Source organism: Equus quagga, chromosome 7, assembly GCF_021613505.1.
Source record: "Equus quagga isolate Etosha38 chromosome 7, UCLA_HA_Equagga_1.0, whole genome shotgun sequence".
In the NCBI taxonomy this organism is placed as follows: domain Eukaryota; kingdom Metazoa; phylum Chordata; class Mammalia; order Perissodactyla; family Equidae; genus Equus; species Equus quagga.
This window is the reverse complement of record NC_060273.1, coordinates 17971270-17988415: the sequence shown is the minus strand read 5'-3', so window position 1 is coordinate 17988415 and position 17146 is coordinate 17971270. Positions and strand designations below refer to the sequence as shown.

Sequence of the window (17146 nt, the reverse complement as noted above, 5' to 3'; positions counted from 1 at the left end):
TCAGCACCCTTCTCTTCCTCCAACCTTGTGGAAAAATGATGAATTTGTTGCCATTTTCAGGCTGAAATGTACAGTGTTGGTTGTTATTAGTGAGGTAAGTCGCCACTTCTCTGGTTTGAGTGAAAGATTATACTAAGTAAATGAAAGGAAAAATGCTGATTTAATTTATTTTGCCATCTGTGTACCCCTTTAAAGGGAGACCAAACTAACAATTTTTTTATTAGCTCCATGGACCATAGGATGTTTAGACTTACTGCAGCCAAACTACACGACATGTTTGGAAACGAGAGTGTCATCTCCTGCAGTCCTCTGGGCTGGGTTGATTTTGGAGTCTGCACTCACTTCTGGACGCCACACTCTCAGAGGGGCCTGCCGCTGTGTAGGTGTGAGTGAGGCCAGACTCAGAAGATCTCACTTTGATAGTCCTCAGACCTTCAGCTTGGAGAAGCAGTATCAACTCAATGTCGAGATGGTTGTATGGAATGAATATGGAGCCAAAAAGAGCATCAATAGCCTCAAAGACCTTTTTTAAAAAAATATATTATGTTGTTGTAACCTGAAAGTGAGCCGTATTTTGAAACAAAGCATATACTTACGTTAAAACACAAAACAGTTATGAGTTGTACTTGAAATAGATGTCTAAAATATATACATGATGACAGTCATGTGCATCTGACAAACACATGACAAACACTATTATTTGTGGGCTCGTCCCAAATGTCTTGTAACCGTATCTTTTGCAATTCCCCACCAGCTAAGAAGGTTTTGTCAGTTTTTGTTTTCCGTAGTTTATGTTATGAAAACAATATAGTTTTCTTTCCAAATTAATTTATAATTATAAATGTCTTTTTTCCCAACAAAATTCCTTCCTTCTCCTGGTTAAATCACCTAGAAGGGAGAGACCTGGACCCAAACACAGAAGGCAGGATATAAATTCTTTCTTGGCCGTGTGCTTGTTGACATTAGCAGCTTACTGGTTTTTTGTCTATGAACAGTGATAATAACTGATATTTACACAAAGCTTTAAATTTTACAAAGCACTTCGGTATCTATTACCTCATTTGGGGTAGAGCTGGCGTTGAATGCATTCCGGAAATGCTGAGGCCATTAGTGAGAAGGATGACTCTGTGATCTCCACGCAAACTGCCATTGGTTTGCAAGCTGTTGCCGTAACAGTCCTACTACACACTGGGAAGATCGGACTTGGGTTGCCCCAGGTCTCGTAGTTTTGTCTGTCCGCCATTTGCCTTCACACGGATGTACTGCACGACATAATTACCTGTACACATCCATGCCAGGCTGAAAGCACTTTCTTTTGTTTCAGATCGGGCAGTATATCATGTCCCTCCCCCTGAATCTCGAGCCGTTTGTGACTCAGGAGGACTCTGCCTTAGAGCTAGCATTGCACGCCGGAAAACTGCCATTTCCTCCGGAGCAAGGTGAGAGAGACCTGCGGGAAAGGGCTTATGACTCGCCATGCATGCCGTGCTCAGTTTAGCGCTTTACCCTCAGCACACACATCTCCAGACTAGGAGGATTGGAGTTCCCTTATCTCACCCTCTGAGGAGCTTCTGCGGGATGGTGCATTAAGTAAAGAGCCGTCCTGACTTTGTCTCACCCTATGCAGAGCGCCCTTCGGTGAGCTCCACCAGTGCCCCTCAGCTGGGGAGGCAGGAGCAAGTGGGCCCCGGGTCATAAGCACTCGGTGGTGGTGGAAGCGAGGTCACAGGGCAAGGGTCCCACTGAGCGTGTTCTTGCTATGTGGGCCACATGCCAAGTAAAGTGGCACCTCATAAGAGCCGTTTTCCTTGTTAGGACAGACATCAGCTCTTCAGCACAGAGGTAACATTTCTTCTCCAGATGCCTCTGGCTGTAGCTTGCTCCCAACTCCCCAAGGCTCCTGGGTCTCTAAATTGACAAGGTAAAAATATAATACATTAAAACTTTTCCTTTTTCTCAATATCTGGGCCTGAGAGATTTGAACAGGGACCCCATACTCTGATCAAAAATCATCTTATTCCCAATATTGGGCATTATAGGCTTCCCTCTGTAAGATTGATCAAACAGAAAAAAATCACTTGGTATATAAAAGATTCAGTAGCTCAAGAGAGGGTACCACACAGAAAATAAAATCAGGTCAACAGGTTAAAGATAAAGAGATGCTAAAAGACATCCTATGTAAAAGCAAATAAAAAGAAAGCAGATGACTGCGTTGCTATTAGATGAAGTTGACTAAAACCGAAAGATGATAAATGGGATCAAAGTGATTCTTTATGTTGGTAAAAGGTGAATTCCACAGTGAGCCTATAGTAGTCAGGAACGCTGTGTGTCAAATAAAACAGTGCTGAAATATATAAAGAAGAAACAGTCAGACATAGAATGAGAATTTGACAAAACCACGTTAGTATTGAGAAAATCTTGTACCTCTCTTTTAGACTTTGACACATCAAAAAGGACAACTAAAGAGGATAAAAGAGGAATTATTCAGGATAATCAGTATGTTTGATTGAATCAATAATCAAGCTTTTTATCCCATAGAGATTAGGCATTGTTGTTGAATTTCCATAAATCGTTTGTGAAATAATATGAATAAAACCTCCATAAGTTTCATGGGATTGTGAACATTAAGGACTCATATAATTTTTGAAAAAAATAATTCTATTTAAAATGTGAAGTAAGCTAAAATATGAGTGAATATAAATTTATCTTAAGGGTAGGGAAGGGAAGACTTTTTGAAATGAAACAGGTAGAAACTGTAAAAGAAATTGAAAGGTAAGTGATAAACTGGAAAAAATAGCAAAATATATGATTAATGATGGTTAATATCCTCATTTTATAAAAGTTTCTTACAAATCAGTAGGAAAACGATGAGTACCCCACAGAAAAATAAGTAAAGAACATGAAGGCATTCAAATAACCTAAAAACATAGGAAGAAATGTTTAACTTCAATAATCCTCAAATAGCTGCAAGTGCAAGTAGGATATACCATTTTATAACCTATTAAATTGACTATATATGCATGTATATATTTTAAAGTGTTTACACTTAATATTGGCAAGACGGGGGAGAACGGTTTAAATTGTACAGTTAGAACGTCTGGAGGGCTGTTTAACATCCCAGCAGAGACCTTAGAAAGGTGCATGCCCTTTTAGATCAGGAATTCTACTGCTAGATAACTATGCTAATAAAATAATCGTGAGTGTAACTCTATGAATGTTCATCCTAGCATTGTTTATAAAAGTGAAACACTGAAGAGAAAAACAAATGTAAAACTGTAGAGATTGGTTAAAAAATTTGGGTACATCCATGTAGTGAAATGTACATGTGGTTTTAATTTAATGTACATCCATTGAAATGATATTATAAAAGAACATTTGGTGACTTATACAGATATTCTAAGCATTTAAGTGTGAAGAATAGATATAAAATAGTATATACGGTGTGAGTCTATTTAAGAAACTGCTGTGCATATAAATGCAAGAAGAAAAGACTAGAGAACTTTCATCCACCGCTGTAAATTGGTATATCCACTTTGGAAACAGTTTGGCATTTTCCAGTAAAAGTGACATTGTGCATACCCTTTGGCCCTAGAATCTCTTCCATATACATATACATAGACATCTATAAGGATATTCATGGTGACTTGGTAATAGCCCCAATCTACTGGCAACCCGAATGTCCAGCAACAGTAAAATGGATACCTACATTATGATACAGCCATGCAATGAAATAGTGTGCAATCTTAAAAATGCATGAGCTACAACTACACATGACATGGATGATTCTCACAGTCACATTATTGGGTAAAAGAAATACGACGAAAAGAATCCATACAGCCAGAGCTGGAAGGCATGCTCGGGGAGGAGAGAGGCTGCAGAGCAGGGCGGGAGAGGGTTCCCTGGGGTCTAGCTGACGGCCGGCTGCCTGCTGTGCTTGAGGGGCGTGTGGGAGCTTGCGGGTACTGGCAGTGGCCTTTTTCTTACCAGAGAGGTGTTTGCAATGGCATTGGCTTTATAGTTGTTCTCTAAAACCCATGTGATGGTTTTTATACGTTCTTCCGTATGTATGATAAGTCTCATGATGTAAACAAAGAAGAAAACCACAGTTCAGACTCTGTCAATGAGAGAATAAATTGACAAAGGCTGTCTGGGGGACTGTCTCTATCAAGGGTCAAAGTAAACCCACCCTTTTTGACCCAGCAGTGCCTCTTCTAGATGTCCATTCTAGAGAAATCCATGTTTATGTGCCCACAGAGGTGCATATGAGGAGCTTCATTGCAGAGTTGTCTGTAATGACGAACAATGAGAAACAACCGGAATGTCTATTACATGGGCAATAGGGAAGTATATTGAGATGTATCCATAATGTAAAAATTTTCTTTAGAAGAAAAGAGGTAGAACTTTTCTTTTTGGACTTTCAGGTGAGATTTTGAAAAATATTATTAAAACAAAAAAGCAAGAAGCCAAATAACACATGTAATATTACTTACATTTTGAAAAAACTCAACCCTGTGTATTTCTACATGTATGCATGCATGTGAAAGCATGGAAAACAGGTGTGGAAGGATACGCACCAAACTGGTCTCAGTGGCCCCCCTGGGCAGGTTGTGGGAGGAAAAGTGTGAAAGAGATTTACTTTTTACTCTCTGTATTTCTGTATTTTCCAAAAGTTTTTTATAAGAATATATTTCTCTATTGTGTGTAAAAAATATATGTATACCAAAATGTTGATAGTAATTATTGAAGGGCTATGAGGTTATATAAGTGATTTTTATTTTCATCTATTTGCTAATATACTTTTTAAATGTAAAAAATTTAGAAAACGTTTTTTCATAGAAGTTTTCACATGCACATGCAAAAGTAATGAGACAGTACAACAAAGCCCCAGACACTCATCATCCAACTTCAGGAATGGCTTCTTGTTTCATATATTTCCCTCACGTTTTTTGCTAGAGTATTTACGTCAGATGTCAGGCATCATGTTATTTCACCCATATATACTGCATTATGTATCTCTTATTGATAAGGATTAAAATCAGGTTCAAATTCTTTGACAAGAAAACTGTGGTGCTCTGTCTGCTGTCTGTTGCATCACACCAGGAAGAACATAATGTTTTATTGTCCCACTACAAATAATGTATACAGATTTAGTGAGCATGTAATTGTTTGTACTCACTCACTCATTCATTCGTTCACTTAAGAACTGTTTATTAACTGTTTACTGTGTGCTAGGCACTGGGTTGGGCATTGTTAAGAAGGAAAAGACTCCAGCCATAAAGTAAAATTGTAACAATGGTTGAAAACGTTAACAACCACCACCACAACAAGCCAATCTGGGTATTTTTTTTTCCTCAACATTTTATTGCAAAAATTTTCAACTATACAGAAAATTGGAAAGACTCATACAGTGAATGCCTGTATAAAATGTAAGGATTTCTGGCATTTTAATAATGCAAGTTTTAAGAACCAGATAGTGAACAGCCAGTAGCTTTTTGGCTTAGATAAATGGCATTTTCTCAACAATATGATAAGTAGAAGGGAGATTTAAAAGTCTTTCTGAGTCTTTTTCCCACGAGGAAGGTGAACTTGGGAATTTTGAAGTGGTGTATCCAAGGGTCACACACACACAGTGGGTTATAGCAGAGGCCCTGGCAGGAAGACTTGAATCTCTGTGCTCGTCTTGGTCCTCTTCCTTAGTAAGTTACCAAGTTTGGGCTGCAGAGGGGCGGGAGGTCTGCTCAGAGGTGGCCAGCAGCTGGAGCTGTGATTCTGGGTTGAGGAGGGAAGTGCTGCCCGGGTGAGTGCTGGGCCCTGTGGATGCTCCCGCACTCTCTGAGGCCTGGATTACTGGCAGAGGGGGCAGCTACTGGTTTGGGTGTTCAGGCTCTGGATGGGTCGTCTGGTGGGCAGGTGCGGCCTCTCTGATGAGCTGCTGTTGCATCGTGGGCGCTCGGGAAGGGCCAGCCCTGTGGGAAGTGCGGCTCAGGAAGAGGCCACCTTCAAATGACTTGAAAGTGCTTGTGGCCAGACCATTCCCAAAATCAAAGAGAAGGTCAAATGTTGCTGAGCCCAGCACTTTGTCTGCCTGGCCTTTCAATACCCTGCCTTCTGGAGATTTCTTCTCTCTCCTGCATTTTGTCTGTTTTGCTTACATTTCCTGGTTCTTGTCCTCACCCTCTGGCTGATGATTCCCAGCCTGCTTAAAAACCTCCGGTGGCCCCCTAGAACCTATGGGATACTATCCAGCCCCTCCCTGGCCTGGCCCTGGAGGCCCTTCTCACTCCTGCCCAGAATGTTCGAGCCTCATCTCCTCCCTTTCCCTCACTCCTCTGCCTCCACAGGCTCACATTTCAGCCACTCAGAAGGAATTTTTAACTTGTTAAAATTTAAAAAATTCCTAATTAAAAATCTGCCCTGAGGTAGCCCCTGGAGACATGTGAGACACTCATTCCCCACGCGCCTTTCTCTGCAGGTCCACATGTACACATGCTTCTTCGTGAGTGGGAACATCTCACATGTGCTCTCGTCTGTCGTGAGCACTCTTTAAAGATGATTTTTGTGTTCTCTGCCCGGAAAGCTCTTTTTCCGCATGTGTTTGGCAAATGGCCCATCTGTCCAGGCAAAGCGCGGCTATTTGCTCCTGATTCTGGGCTCCCGTCTGTCTTGGACCGCGCCCTTACTGCAGCCCTGGCGTTGCCGTGTTGAGGGCCTTCTGACTCCCCCGGCTGGAGAGGGCGTTAAGGGCAGGGCCACCCAGCACCAGCACCCAGGGCAGCACCGGACACAGCAGGGCCTCGGCAAATGGGACTCATGCAGTTAACAAATGACTGCCTGCCACCCTCTGTCCAGTGTGGGCGCCTCTTCCCCCGACCCGGAGTGTCTCCCGAGGCAGCAGCCTCCTCTGGTTCGTTTCTATCTGAGAGCTGTCGAATCTAGGGAGTTGGTGCTCTGGCCTGTGTGTTCAGCCCTTTCTGGCTGTTCTACCATCAGGTCAAAGTCGGTGGGAAGGAGCTTCACCCCTAAACCAGCCTCCCTGCCAAGCTGCGTTTCTGGCCACGCGCACACTGGTCCAGCAGTCATTTTCCAAAGTGGAAACCCGAGATTACACACTGTTATCTTTGCACTCATTTATGTTTGTCCTGTTTTGTTTTTTAATTAAAAAACAGGACAGTTTGTATTTGTCGTATAGATGCTAGATACAAAACAAGATCACAATTTTAAAAGAATAAATCACCACATCCCACCATTGAATGCATTGCTATTTCCATTTCGCAGGTGCCCTTCAGGCTCCACTCTATGCAGATGGAATTTGACATGTAACTTGATATTCTGTATTATTATTAGTGGAGGCAGTAGTGGTAGCATTTTGCTTATCTTCTCCTAAATGTATTATTTTTCACTGCTTGTTCCCATACTTGTTTTTTAATGTGGCTCATTTTGCCCCTTCTTTCCATTTCTGCCCTGAGGTGTCTCCCCCTTTCCCTTAGAGACCAGGCCCGCCTCTCCTTTGCCTGGATGGCTGCCCCATCCTTTCCTTCACCTCGCACAGACTGGCTGTCCCTTCAGGGCTTGTCATGTCATAACCTTGCTGGGCACCTGCAGTTGTAGCCTGTCTCTTACTGCCTGGGGTCCACATGATGCTTGGGGTACCCTCCATGACCAGGGCTATGCCCTCATCGCTGTTTCCCGCTGCTCCCTATACATACTCTCTTCCTCCCCATGATCATTCCATCACTAACAGCTACTGTGTGTATAGCACTAAGTGTGTGGCTGGCCCTGTGCCGGGGGCCTCGTGTAATTCCCACAGCAGCCCTGTAAGCTGGGACTGTTGCTGTCCCTGTTTCACCGCTGAAGAAAACAGGCCCTGGGAGGTTAGGTCAACTTAGCCCACTGGCGGTAGTGTTGGCCTCGAACCCAGGTCTCACTTCTGCTGTGCTGCCTGTGTCTTGACCGTTGCTGTCTGTCTCCTGGGAGGCTGTGCCAACCTCCCACCTTCTCACTTTTCGTGTGGGGCTCTCCTCTCACTGGGTCCCCCTCCTACCCTCGCTCTTACTCTGTCTGCAGAAATCCTCCTGGCCTGCGTGGCCGCACTCCATCCCCAGCCTTTGGGGACGCAGGTTGTTCTGCTTCAGCTGATTGCTTCCTTTTCTGAATCCTCGCTGTCCTTAGTCAGTACCAGTTGACCTAAGATGAACTTGTTTTCTCTTTCCTGTGTTTCCCACCGAGACCGTGAGCTCCCTGGCAGGTTTGTGCACATAGCAGATGCTGTGGGCCAGGTCACCCAGCAGGTCTCCCGTAAAAGCTGTTGGTGATGGGTTTTTCCTGAGCAGGTTCTGTTTCTGTGGTGATGCTCTTTCTCTTTCCAGGGGATGAATTGCCCGAGCTGGACAACATGGCTGACAACTGGCTGGGCTCGATCGCCAGAGCCACGATGCAGACCTACTGTGACGTGATCCTCCAGATCCCCGAGCTGACGCCACACTCCACCAAGCAGCTGGCCACTGACATTGGTGGGTCCCCAGGGACAGGCGGCGGGAGGGATGGCTCTGGCCATTGCATCTGTCGGTTCCCCTACCCTCCAGGGATCTCATCCCAGGTTTCCTCTTACTTTCAACTCTGGGTTTGGCTATGATGCTTGTTAAAAATGCAGATTCTCCAGCAACCCCCGCACCCCGAGATTCTGACTTAATAAGTCTGGGTTGAAGCCCAGACATCTATATTTTGAAAATGTCCTGGGGGATTCCGATAGGCTGCTGAGGCTGGAACCCTTAGGGGAGCTTCAGTGAGCTGAGTTGAAGTGAGTGACGCAGTCTCGTGTATGCTGCTTTGCCCTGCCTTGCCTTCTGCCCATTTATATAATAATCACCTGAACTAACATTGATTAAGCTCTTACTGTGCACCAGGCATGCCAGGCGCTGAGCCAAGCGCTCGTACCCATCACCTGATGCAATCTTCAGAACTCCCCTGTGAGGTCGGTGCCCTGGCCTCCATCATGCTGATAAGGAAACAGGCGTCGGGCAGCTGCATAACGAGGCCATCTAGAATACCTGCCCCCCACCCAGGTCAGAGAGGAGCGTGCCCACCTGCTCCTGATGGCACCATCACTGAGGTCGCCACTGCCTGGTGGTGCTCTGAGGGTGGGGGTGCTGTGGGCAGGTGGCTGGGGAGGCTCCCCAGCCTCTGGGTATCATTCTGTTGACTTCACCCGAGGCAGCTCTTGGGGTGGTCAGGGGAGAGGGTGCTAGCAACCTTACAGATCGGCTCCCTGGGGACCCAGCCAGAGCTTTGGCCTGGGTGACCACAGGGCCAAGCCAGCCTCTTGTTTTGCTGAAGAAGGCATAGGAGTGAGGTGCTTTCCTCCGGGGCCCAGAGCAGTCAGGGATGGAGCCAGGCCTAGAATCCAGCTGCCTGATTTCCTGAGCTGTGCTCATTCCATGGTCAGCTCTCAGCAGGGAGCAGCCAGAGGAGCAGCCAGCTTTTTGTCATCTCACTGGGCACAGTGTTCAGAGAAGAGAGGTAGGGAGATTCAGGTGCTTATTGGTGGTCCCTGTTGGTACAGGCAGGAGCGTTGAGGAGAGAACCAGCCGGAACTAGTGAGTGAAGTGAGATTTGGAGATTGCCTGTGGATTTCAACTGTCCACGTGATTTCTCCCTAACCCTGTTAAGCTCCCCCTCCATATGCATCATTCCTCATGCGGCATTGATTGAGCATCTGCTGTGTGCCAGCCGTAGTGCTGGGAGATGGGATACAACAGAGAAGTAGACAGCCCTGTGCTTATTGGGCTTGCACTGGAAGGGAGTGTGGTTAGGGGCCAGGAAGAAAAGGCTAATGCATGAAGCTCAAAGTGTAACACGATAGAGTGGTGAGGTCTCTGGCAATGCGTGGCCACCTCCAAGATGTTCGCATTAAATGTTAAAATAAAACCAAAACCACTGTGCTGGCCAAACAGAAACTGTCATGGTACACCAGGGGCTACCTTTGCAGCTCCTGGCTGACAGTCGCATGGAGCTCAGTTTTACGGGTAAACTCGTGCAGGAGATAGGTGCCTGACTGACTGGTGGTGCCTTTCCTGGGATGCAGCTCACATGAGCTGGACATGAGTCAGCCAGAGGGAAGCACCCTCTATGGGCTCTGCCTTGAGCTGGGTCTCCAGAAGCAGACACAAGGGAAAATACAGGCCAGGCGTGGAGCTCCCATCCAGTCAGGGAGAAGAGATTAACCTGGGCAGTGATCAGAAAGTTGGGAGGGACCCGCTGGGTGGGGCCTGCTCCAGTGCTTAGAGCCGGAAGAGGAGGAACAGAGGGCACTGTGGAATGCTTCCCTTCGGGTTGGGCTGTCCCCGCCCAGGAAGGAGGAAGGAAGGAAAGGCAACACCATTTATTGATCACCTACAGCGCCTCAGGGGCTGTCCTGGCCTTGTCCCATTCCATCCTCTTAACAATGCTGCAGCACCAGGTGGAAGCAGGGACTCGATAGGTTGGAGGACTTCCCCGAGGTCACCCCGACCTTGGAAACGTGGTTTTCCTCTTCTCCATTCTGCCAGTGTCACCCCAGGTTGCCTGGTGGTTAGAATCGTGGGGCTGCTTTTTGGGACAGACGCCTTGGACCCTCTCCTTGAGATTCTCTACTTGGTCTGGGCTGGGCTCCAGAATCTGTATTTAACTAGTACCCCAGGGAGTTAGCCGGGAAGTGGGGGAGCCTGCACTGTACCAGGCCACCGCTTGTCTTCGCTGGGGGCGTTCTGCTGGGAAGTCTTTGGTAGCTGCTCAGAAAAGCTCATGTGTCTCCTGGCACCTTGGGGGCAGCGCTGGGGACCCAGGAATCCCCCGTGTAGAGCTTCAGGCAAGGGCGGCTGTCCATCTGGAGAGCTGAGTGTGGTGGGTGGTGGGGCTGGCGGTGACGTCAGCCGCTTGCGTATTCCATTAGTGTTCCTGGACTCCGGCCAGTGCACCGTCAGGTTTGCCCCTCTTGGAAAGCCCCACTCTGAGAGCAGCGCAGGCACCGGCATTTGGGGGTTAGGGGCCGGTCTCTGCTTCTTACTCAGGGGAGGGCTCCTGGGGCTCTGTCCCGCTTGGTGCTGAGCCTGTCGAGCGTGTCTCTGCTCCCCACTCCCGCAGACTACCTGATCAACGTGATGGACGCCCTGGGCCTGCAGCCCTCCCGCACCCTCCAGAACATCGTGACGCTCCTGAAGGCCAAACCGGAGGATTATAGGCAGGTCAGCAAAGGCCTGCCCCGCCGCCTCGCTGCCACGGTGGCCGCCATGCGGAGCGTGGACTACTGACCTGCCGCGCAGCTGCTGAGAGGGGGTCAGGGCTGGGGCACTGGCTCACAGCAACTCTCCAGAATAGAATCGCTCTCAAACCCGCCCAGGAGTGGGCAGTTTATTTCAAAAAGACTTGCTTCGTATTATAATCAAAAAAACCCTTGTAAATTAGAGGTTTATTATTTATAAGAGGGATTTTCAGATGATTTTTTTAAGTGATCTGATCTTAAAAATGGAATTAATAAATACTGTGAAATGAAAGAAGGCTGTTTTCATCCTTCTTTCTTCAGTGAGCGTCTGTCCTTCCCATGTGCCGTGCTGTTCACACTGGGGACGCGGCGGGAAGAAAGCCGGCAGTGGGAAAAGGAGGGAGGGAGAATCAGCAGATAAACCAAGAGGAGATGGTGTCAGACGTTAGTGCGAGGGACAAAGAGGGCGTCAGGGTGGAAGGCGGCTGGGATAAGGTGGGGGGGCAACCCCGAGACCTGAAGGATGAGAGACACGTGTGCTAAAGAGCTCTGGGAGGAGCATTCTGGTGGAGGGAAGAGCTCAGGCCAGACCCTGCGGTCCGTGGTCAGCAGCGTGGAAGCAGGCGTAGGAAATAAGGTCAGAGAGGAAGGGGGCCAGAGCCTCGAGGTCCTGTAGCCAAAGGAACAACTTGGGCTTTTCCTTTTTCGTTTTTTAAAACTCACAGGATGATGTGGATTCTGTCAGGTTTTTTGCCAATATCTTCTGTATCTGTTAAGATTGTATTTGGCTACAAGTAACAGAATAACGTAATTTGAGTGACTTAAACAAATAGGAGTTGATTTTTCTCAGTAACAAGAAGTCACATGGTGGCGGCTATGGGCACTGATTTAGTGGTTGGGCGGCCAGGACAGGGACCAGCCCCGCTGTGGTCTTGACCTTTCTTTCCCCCAGGCTGGATGCCTCATCCTCGCAGGGCGACTCCTGCAGCTGCAGGTGTGGCATCCGTGTCCAGGGAGGAAGAAACCAGAGAGGGTGCGGCCGAGCGGCAATCCTGACCCTTCCACAGGGGGAGGCAAAGGCCTTCCCAGAAGCCCCCGCCAACTTGCTCCTAGGCCTCACTGGCCATTTCTGGTCCCCAGGCATCCCCCACCTGCAAGGGAGGCTGGGAACGAAGGGAACAGGACTGCTTCTGCCAGCCTCGGTGCTGCTGCCCTTTGGGCTGGAGAGCTGTTGTTCTGAGGCTGTCCTGTGCGTCGTAGGATGGTCAGCAGCATCGCTGGCCCCTCCCTGCTGGATGCCCGTGCTCCTCCTCTAGTTGTGACCGCCAAGAATGTCTCCAGATGTGGCCCAGGGGCCATGTCACCTCCAGGAGAGAAACCCTGGCTTAGACAGTCAGGATTGGTTGCCTGGGCTGGGCTTGCTGCTGCCCTGAACAGATGGGGCTTCTGTAGTCCTTTATGGGAGCTGAGCACGCACTGTGTTCCAGGACGGGCAAGCTTGACTTGTCTCTCCCCCACGCCTCATGTGAGCCTCGGGAGGCAGGGAGTATTGTCCATCTTACACAAGGAACAGAGGTGTGGAGACGGTTAGGAGTTCCCCAGAGTCACTCAGCTGCCACGTGCCAGGCCTGGGGTTCGGAGTGAGCCTGGCGACTGTGCGCCTGCATCCTGACTGTTGGATGGGAGGCATGCAGCGTGACACCGACTCCCAGCGGGTCAGCCTGCTTGTGACTGCCCTCCGGAGCAGCAGCCCCCCAGCCCAGCCTTTCGTGAACCAGCCCCCCAGCTGCCAGGGCAAGTGTCCCACTGGGTCTGTCGTCCAGGGGTTCCCACACATTCTGTCCTCACATCCTTGGAACCAGTTTTGCTGGCCCGGAAAGAGCATCAGCTGAGAACCCACACAAAGAAAAATATTTTGGTTTCTCATGTGGTGCATCACCAACTGTCCCTGGCAGGGGCTGAGCCCAGCTCCTGCTCCAGAGAAATGAGAGCTGGAAACCTGGAAGGTGAGACGTGCCGCTGGGAAGTGGAAAGCTCTTCGGGGTGACCTTTGGGCCAGTGTCCACGAGAGCCATAGGTGTTGAGGGGACAGGCTTGGGCTTAACTCCCAGCTTTGCACCTCCCAGCTGTGTGACCTTGGGAATGTCACTTCACCTCTCTGAGCCTCATTTCCTAATCTGAAACATGGGGGTCATAATGGCACCTAACCATAGGGTTATTTGAAGAGCCAGGGAGACAGAGCAAGGCAACAGCATGTCCTTAGTGCATGATAAACGTGAATTTCCTAGTCCTCCAGTATCTATAACCTGCCTCCCCTCTGGGGTAGAGGTGGGAATTCAGAATGCCATTTTCTGGGGAATTCGAGCCCTGCCAGCCTCATTTTTGAGTCCTCAACAGCTCTGAAGTTCCCAGTGTAGGAACAGAGCAGCACTTGTCTCTTCCAGACCTGGAGAAATGGAGGAAATGCCCCTCTGTCTGACTCAGAGCCTGCTTTCAGAGATGGGGCCATTGTCCATCTTCACTTTGGGCCTGAGCACTGCCCTGAGAGCAGGGATGACAGCTGACGCCCACTGTCACCTGGCCCCGTCTCATGCACCTACAGGCAGCTCTAGGGCAGGGAGCGCCCTTCTCGCTCCTGCTGCAAAGTGTCTCTGAACAGAACCTCTCGCAGTTCAGGATGAGCATGTGGCCCAGGAGGATCAATGAGCCCCATTCTTGGGGCTTTTGCTGGGACACTCTGAAGGAGGAGCTTTCTTCCCACTGTGGTTGCTGAGCTGAGGGAATGGAGCCTGGCACAGTGAGGGGAAGAGCAGCACATGGAGAGAACCAATTTGAGAGGGACATCAACACAGAAGAAAGTAAAGCCAGTAGCTAGAGAAATCACCAGATCTAGGTGAACCCCTGGATACAGCCATGCCTGAAATCCCTGTACTTTTATTACAAGAACCAATTAATTCCCTTTTTTTAGTTTAAGTCAGTTCAAGTTAACTTTGGTCAATGAGCTGGCAAAAGGAGACAGATAACAATTTGCTCTGCCTGCCCCATGGCATCAGATGAGACAATAAATATGAAAGCCCCAGGCTCCTGTAAGGCACTGGTGTTCTTATGACCACTGGCAGCAAGAGGATGAGTCTAGAGTCTCATCTTTGTCACTTACTATGATAGTGATCTTGGGTACCTTATTTCACCTCTCCAAGTCTCAATTTACTTACCTGTAAAATGAGATGATAATATTTCTCAGTGGTTATGAGAATTAAATGCAGTAAGATTATAAAGTACATGGCCTGGTGCCTAGCATGTGGTCGGTGTTTGATACAATGTAGCCATTGTTTAATAAGAACAATAAATGGTCATCTGTGTGGTGACAACCACCGCTAATAATAAAGTTGTCGTCATCATGGTAAATATGGTAACCGCCAGGAACGTGACTCCAGCCTGTAGCCTTGCCGGCCCTGAGCAGGGAGACCTGGCTCCCCAGGCTTTCCCCACTCACTCCCAAGCGTGCTCCCTGCGGCTGGCTGGAGTGGCACCAGGTCTGTGGCACCTCCTTCCTCCACAGGTGCCACCGTGGGCACTTGATGGGGGGCAGCTGGTCTGCCTTCCGGCCAGTAAGCCAGGTGTTCCAGAACAGCAGGGCTGTGAAGCCCGAGTGCCTTCACCTCCGCGTCCGGCAGGTGACAGCAGGGCCCATTCCTCTTTGGTGACAGCTCCCTGATCTCTCTTTGGGGAATCATTAGTGTTGCCATATTTAGCAACTAAAAATACAGAATGCTCAGTTAAATTTGAATTTCAGAAAAACTAATGATTTATTAGTATAATAGGTCCCCAAATATTACACGGACATACTTCTACTAAAAAATAAATGTATTGTTTATCTGAAGTTCCTATTTAACTTGGTGGCCTGTATTTTATCTGGCACCCCTAGATGCCATGTCCCCACCACCCTGGGAACACATGATTCTGCTGGCAGCCACCTGGCCTCAGGGATGGGCAGGGTCTGACCAATCGGAGCAGCCCCCCAGCTGGTCACACTGATTGGTTCAGAGACAGCATGTGACCCAATCAGTGACCAATGGGAATGAGCCTGGGAACTTGGGGGATAATTAGGACAGAGAGGCTCGCCCCTAGCTGTTTGCTGAGCTGGAGAGGTGTGAGTCTGGTGTTGCCCATGGCCTTTTTTTTTTTTTTTTTTAGGAAGATTAGCTCTGAGCTAACTATCAGTCCTCCTCTTTTTGCTGAGGAAGCCTGGCCCTGAGCTAACATCTGTGCCCATCTTCCTCTACTTTATATGTGGGATGCCTACCACATGGTGTGCCAAGCGGCGCCATGTCCGCACCTGGGTTCCGAACCGGTGAACCCTGGGCCACCGAGAAGCGGAATGTGCGAACTTAACCGCTGCGCCACCAGGCCGGCCCCCGCCCATGGCCTTTTTTGCTGCACTGTAAGGAGAGCCTGCCTGGGAAAGCAGAGAGAGACAGGGGGCCTGACCTGAATTTTTCCTTCCCTCCCTCCTTCTTTCTCTCCTTCTCTCTCTGTTCTTATAACCCAAAGAACTAAGTTGGGTGGCACTGAGAAAGTCATAAGGCCACTGCTTCAGGGACAACTTGAAAGGACTTTAACAACCACCTGCTTGGGGGCCTTTCCCCTCAAGGCAGTACGGATGCCCTTCCACCCCAGAGATGCTTCAGGGTGCTCCAGCCTGAAGTTGGACCGAGAACCAAGCTCAACTTGGTGTCTTCTAGTTTTATTTTCTAGAACAAAACATGTGCCACCTGGCAGCCCTGCCCCACACCTGGTGCTCATCCTGCCTCCACAACCGCTGCCCTCACCACACCCATTCACAGAGGTCAGCCGAGGCCAGGGAGGAAAGGACTGCTGATTCTGGCGACAGACAGCCCGGCGTGCCCATTCTGTTCACCTCTGGAGAAGATGGTGACTGGCATTGGGAGGGAAGTGGCCTGCCACCAGGGGTGGGTGTTCTAGGGTCTCTGGGGCCTGGCTGGGGACATCCCAGGCCAAAGATCAGGACAGGTTGGGGGTGTGGGCAGGAACCAAATGAGCACACAGTGCCCGCATCTGTACCAGCACGGTGACCCTATGGAGCTCTCGGCCTGGGACTGGCTGGGAGATGCTGGCCTCCCTTTAGAGGGACACAGACTCTGGCCTTGGACACCTATTGTCCCAGCCCTTTGGAGAGGGCACCATAAAATGATCTTGCTTCTCAGGTCTGAGTTCTTTGGCCACCCGGGGTGGGCAGGAACAGGGTCTAGATGGCATCGCCCTCATTGTCAGACTCCACGACGTCCAGTGGCTGCAGGCGCAGGGAGTCATAATTGGGAGGTGGGGTGCCCGGGATGGGCACAGGCTGCTCATCGGGGTAGGTCCCGGTGGTGGGGCTGTGGCTGATCACGTCAGGCTGGAAGCCAAAGTTGGTGTGGGCCTCCACCAGCTCAGCCACGGTGGGCGGCGGGCTGGCATAGCGAGCCTGGGCCCGCCTCCGCCGCAGGCTCTTGGAGAAGGCCACCAGCTTGATGACAGTGATCCACACAAAGTCGATGATGATCTCTCCAAACTCAATGAGGCACAGCACCGAGCCCCCCATCCAGAAGCCAAACTGGCCGCCCAGATTTGACAGCAGCCAGACAATCTGTGGGGAGCAGGGGGCTGAGGGCCTGGCAGGAGCGGGGGTCAGGCCGCAGTTCCTGCCTCGAGCCCAGCCTCACACGTTCCTGTGTGGTGGGTTGTTAGCTGGGAGGGGGGGAAGGGTGACTATCTCGGCCCAGGGAAACCATTTGGGACTGCTTTAGGGATTTTCCTAATTCCTCTGTTGGGCTTGGGAACCCCCCCCCCCCCCCCCCCCCCCCCCCCCCCGGGGCGGGGGGGGGGGGGGGGGGGGGGGGGGGGGGGGGG

The 17146-nt window shown here is 49.5% G+C and overlaps 2 protein-coding genes across 4 annotated transcripts in view; one reads left to right on the top strand and one right to left on the bottom strand.

Annotated features, from left to right (window-relative positions):
* The window catches only part of COG7 (component of oligomeric golgi complex 7), an 83680-nt gene extending 69288 nt beyond the window's left edge, over positions 1-14392 (top strand). Inside the window, exons 14-16 of one of the 2 annotated variants that reach the window (XM_046666399.1) lie at positions 1325-1439; positions 8367-8510; positions 11119-14392. In XM_046666399.1, coding sequence (XP_046522355.1) covers positions 1325-1439; positions 8367-8510; positions 11119-11285 — 426 coding nt within the window. In that variant the 3' untranslated portion in view covers positions 11286-14392. The remainder of the gene's footprint in view (positions 1-1324; positions 1440-8366; positions 8511-11118) is intronic. The other variant, XM_046666398.1, reaches the window with a different exon arrangement.
* A 1148-nt stretch (positions 14393-15540) lies between these two features.
* SCNN1B (sodium channel epithelial 1 subunit beta) overlaps positions 15541-17146 on the bottom strand; it is a 58728-nt gene continuing 57122 nt past the window's right edge. For both annotated transcript variants that reach the window (XM_046668338.1, XM_046668339.1), the window contains one exon: positions 15541-16883. In XM_046668338.1, coding sequence (XP_046524294.1) covers positions 16503-16883 — 381 coding nt within the window. In that variant the 3' untranslated portion in view covers positions 15541-16502. The remainder of the gene's footprint in view (positions 16884-17146) is intronic.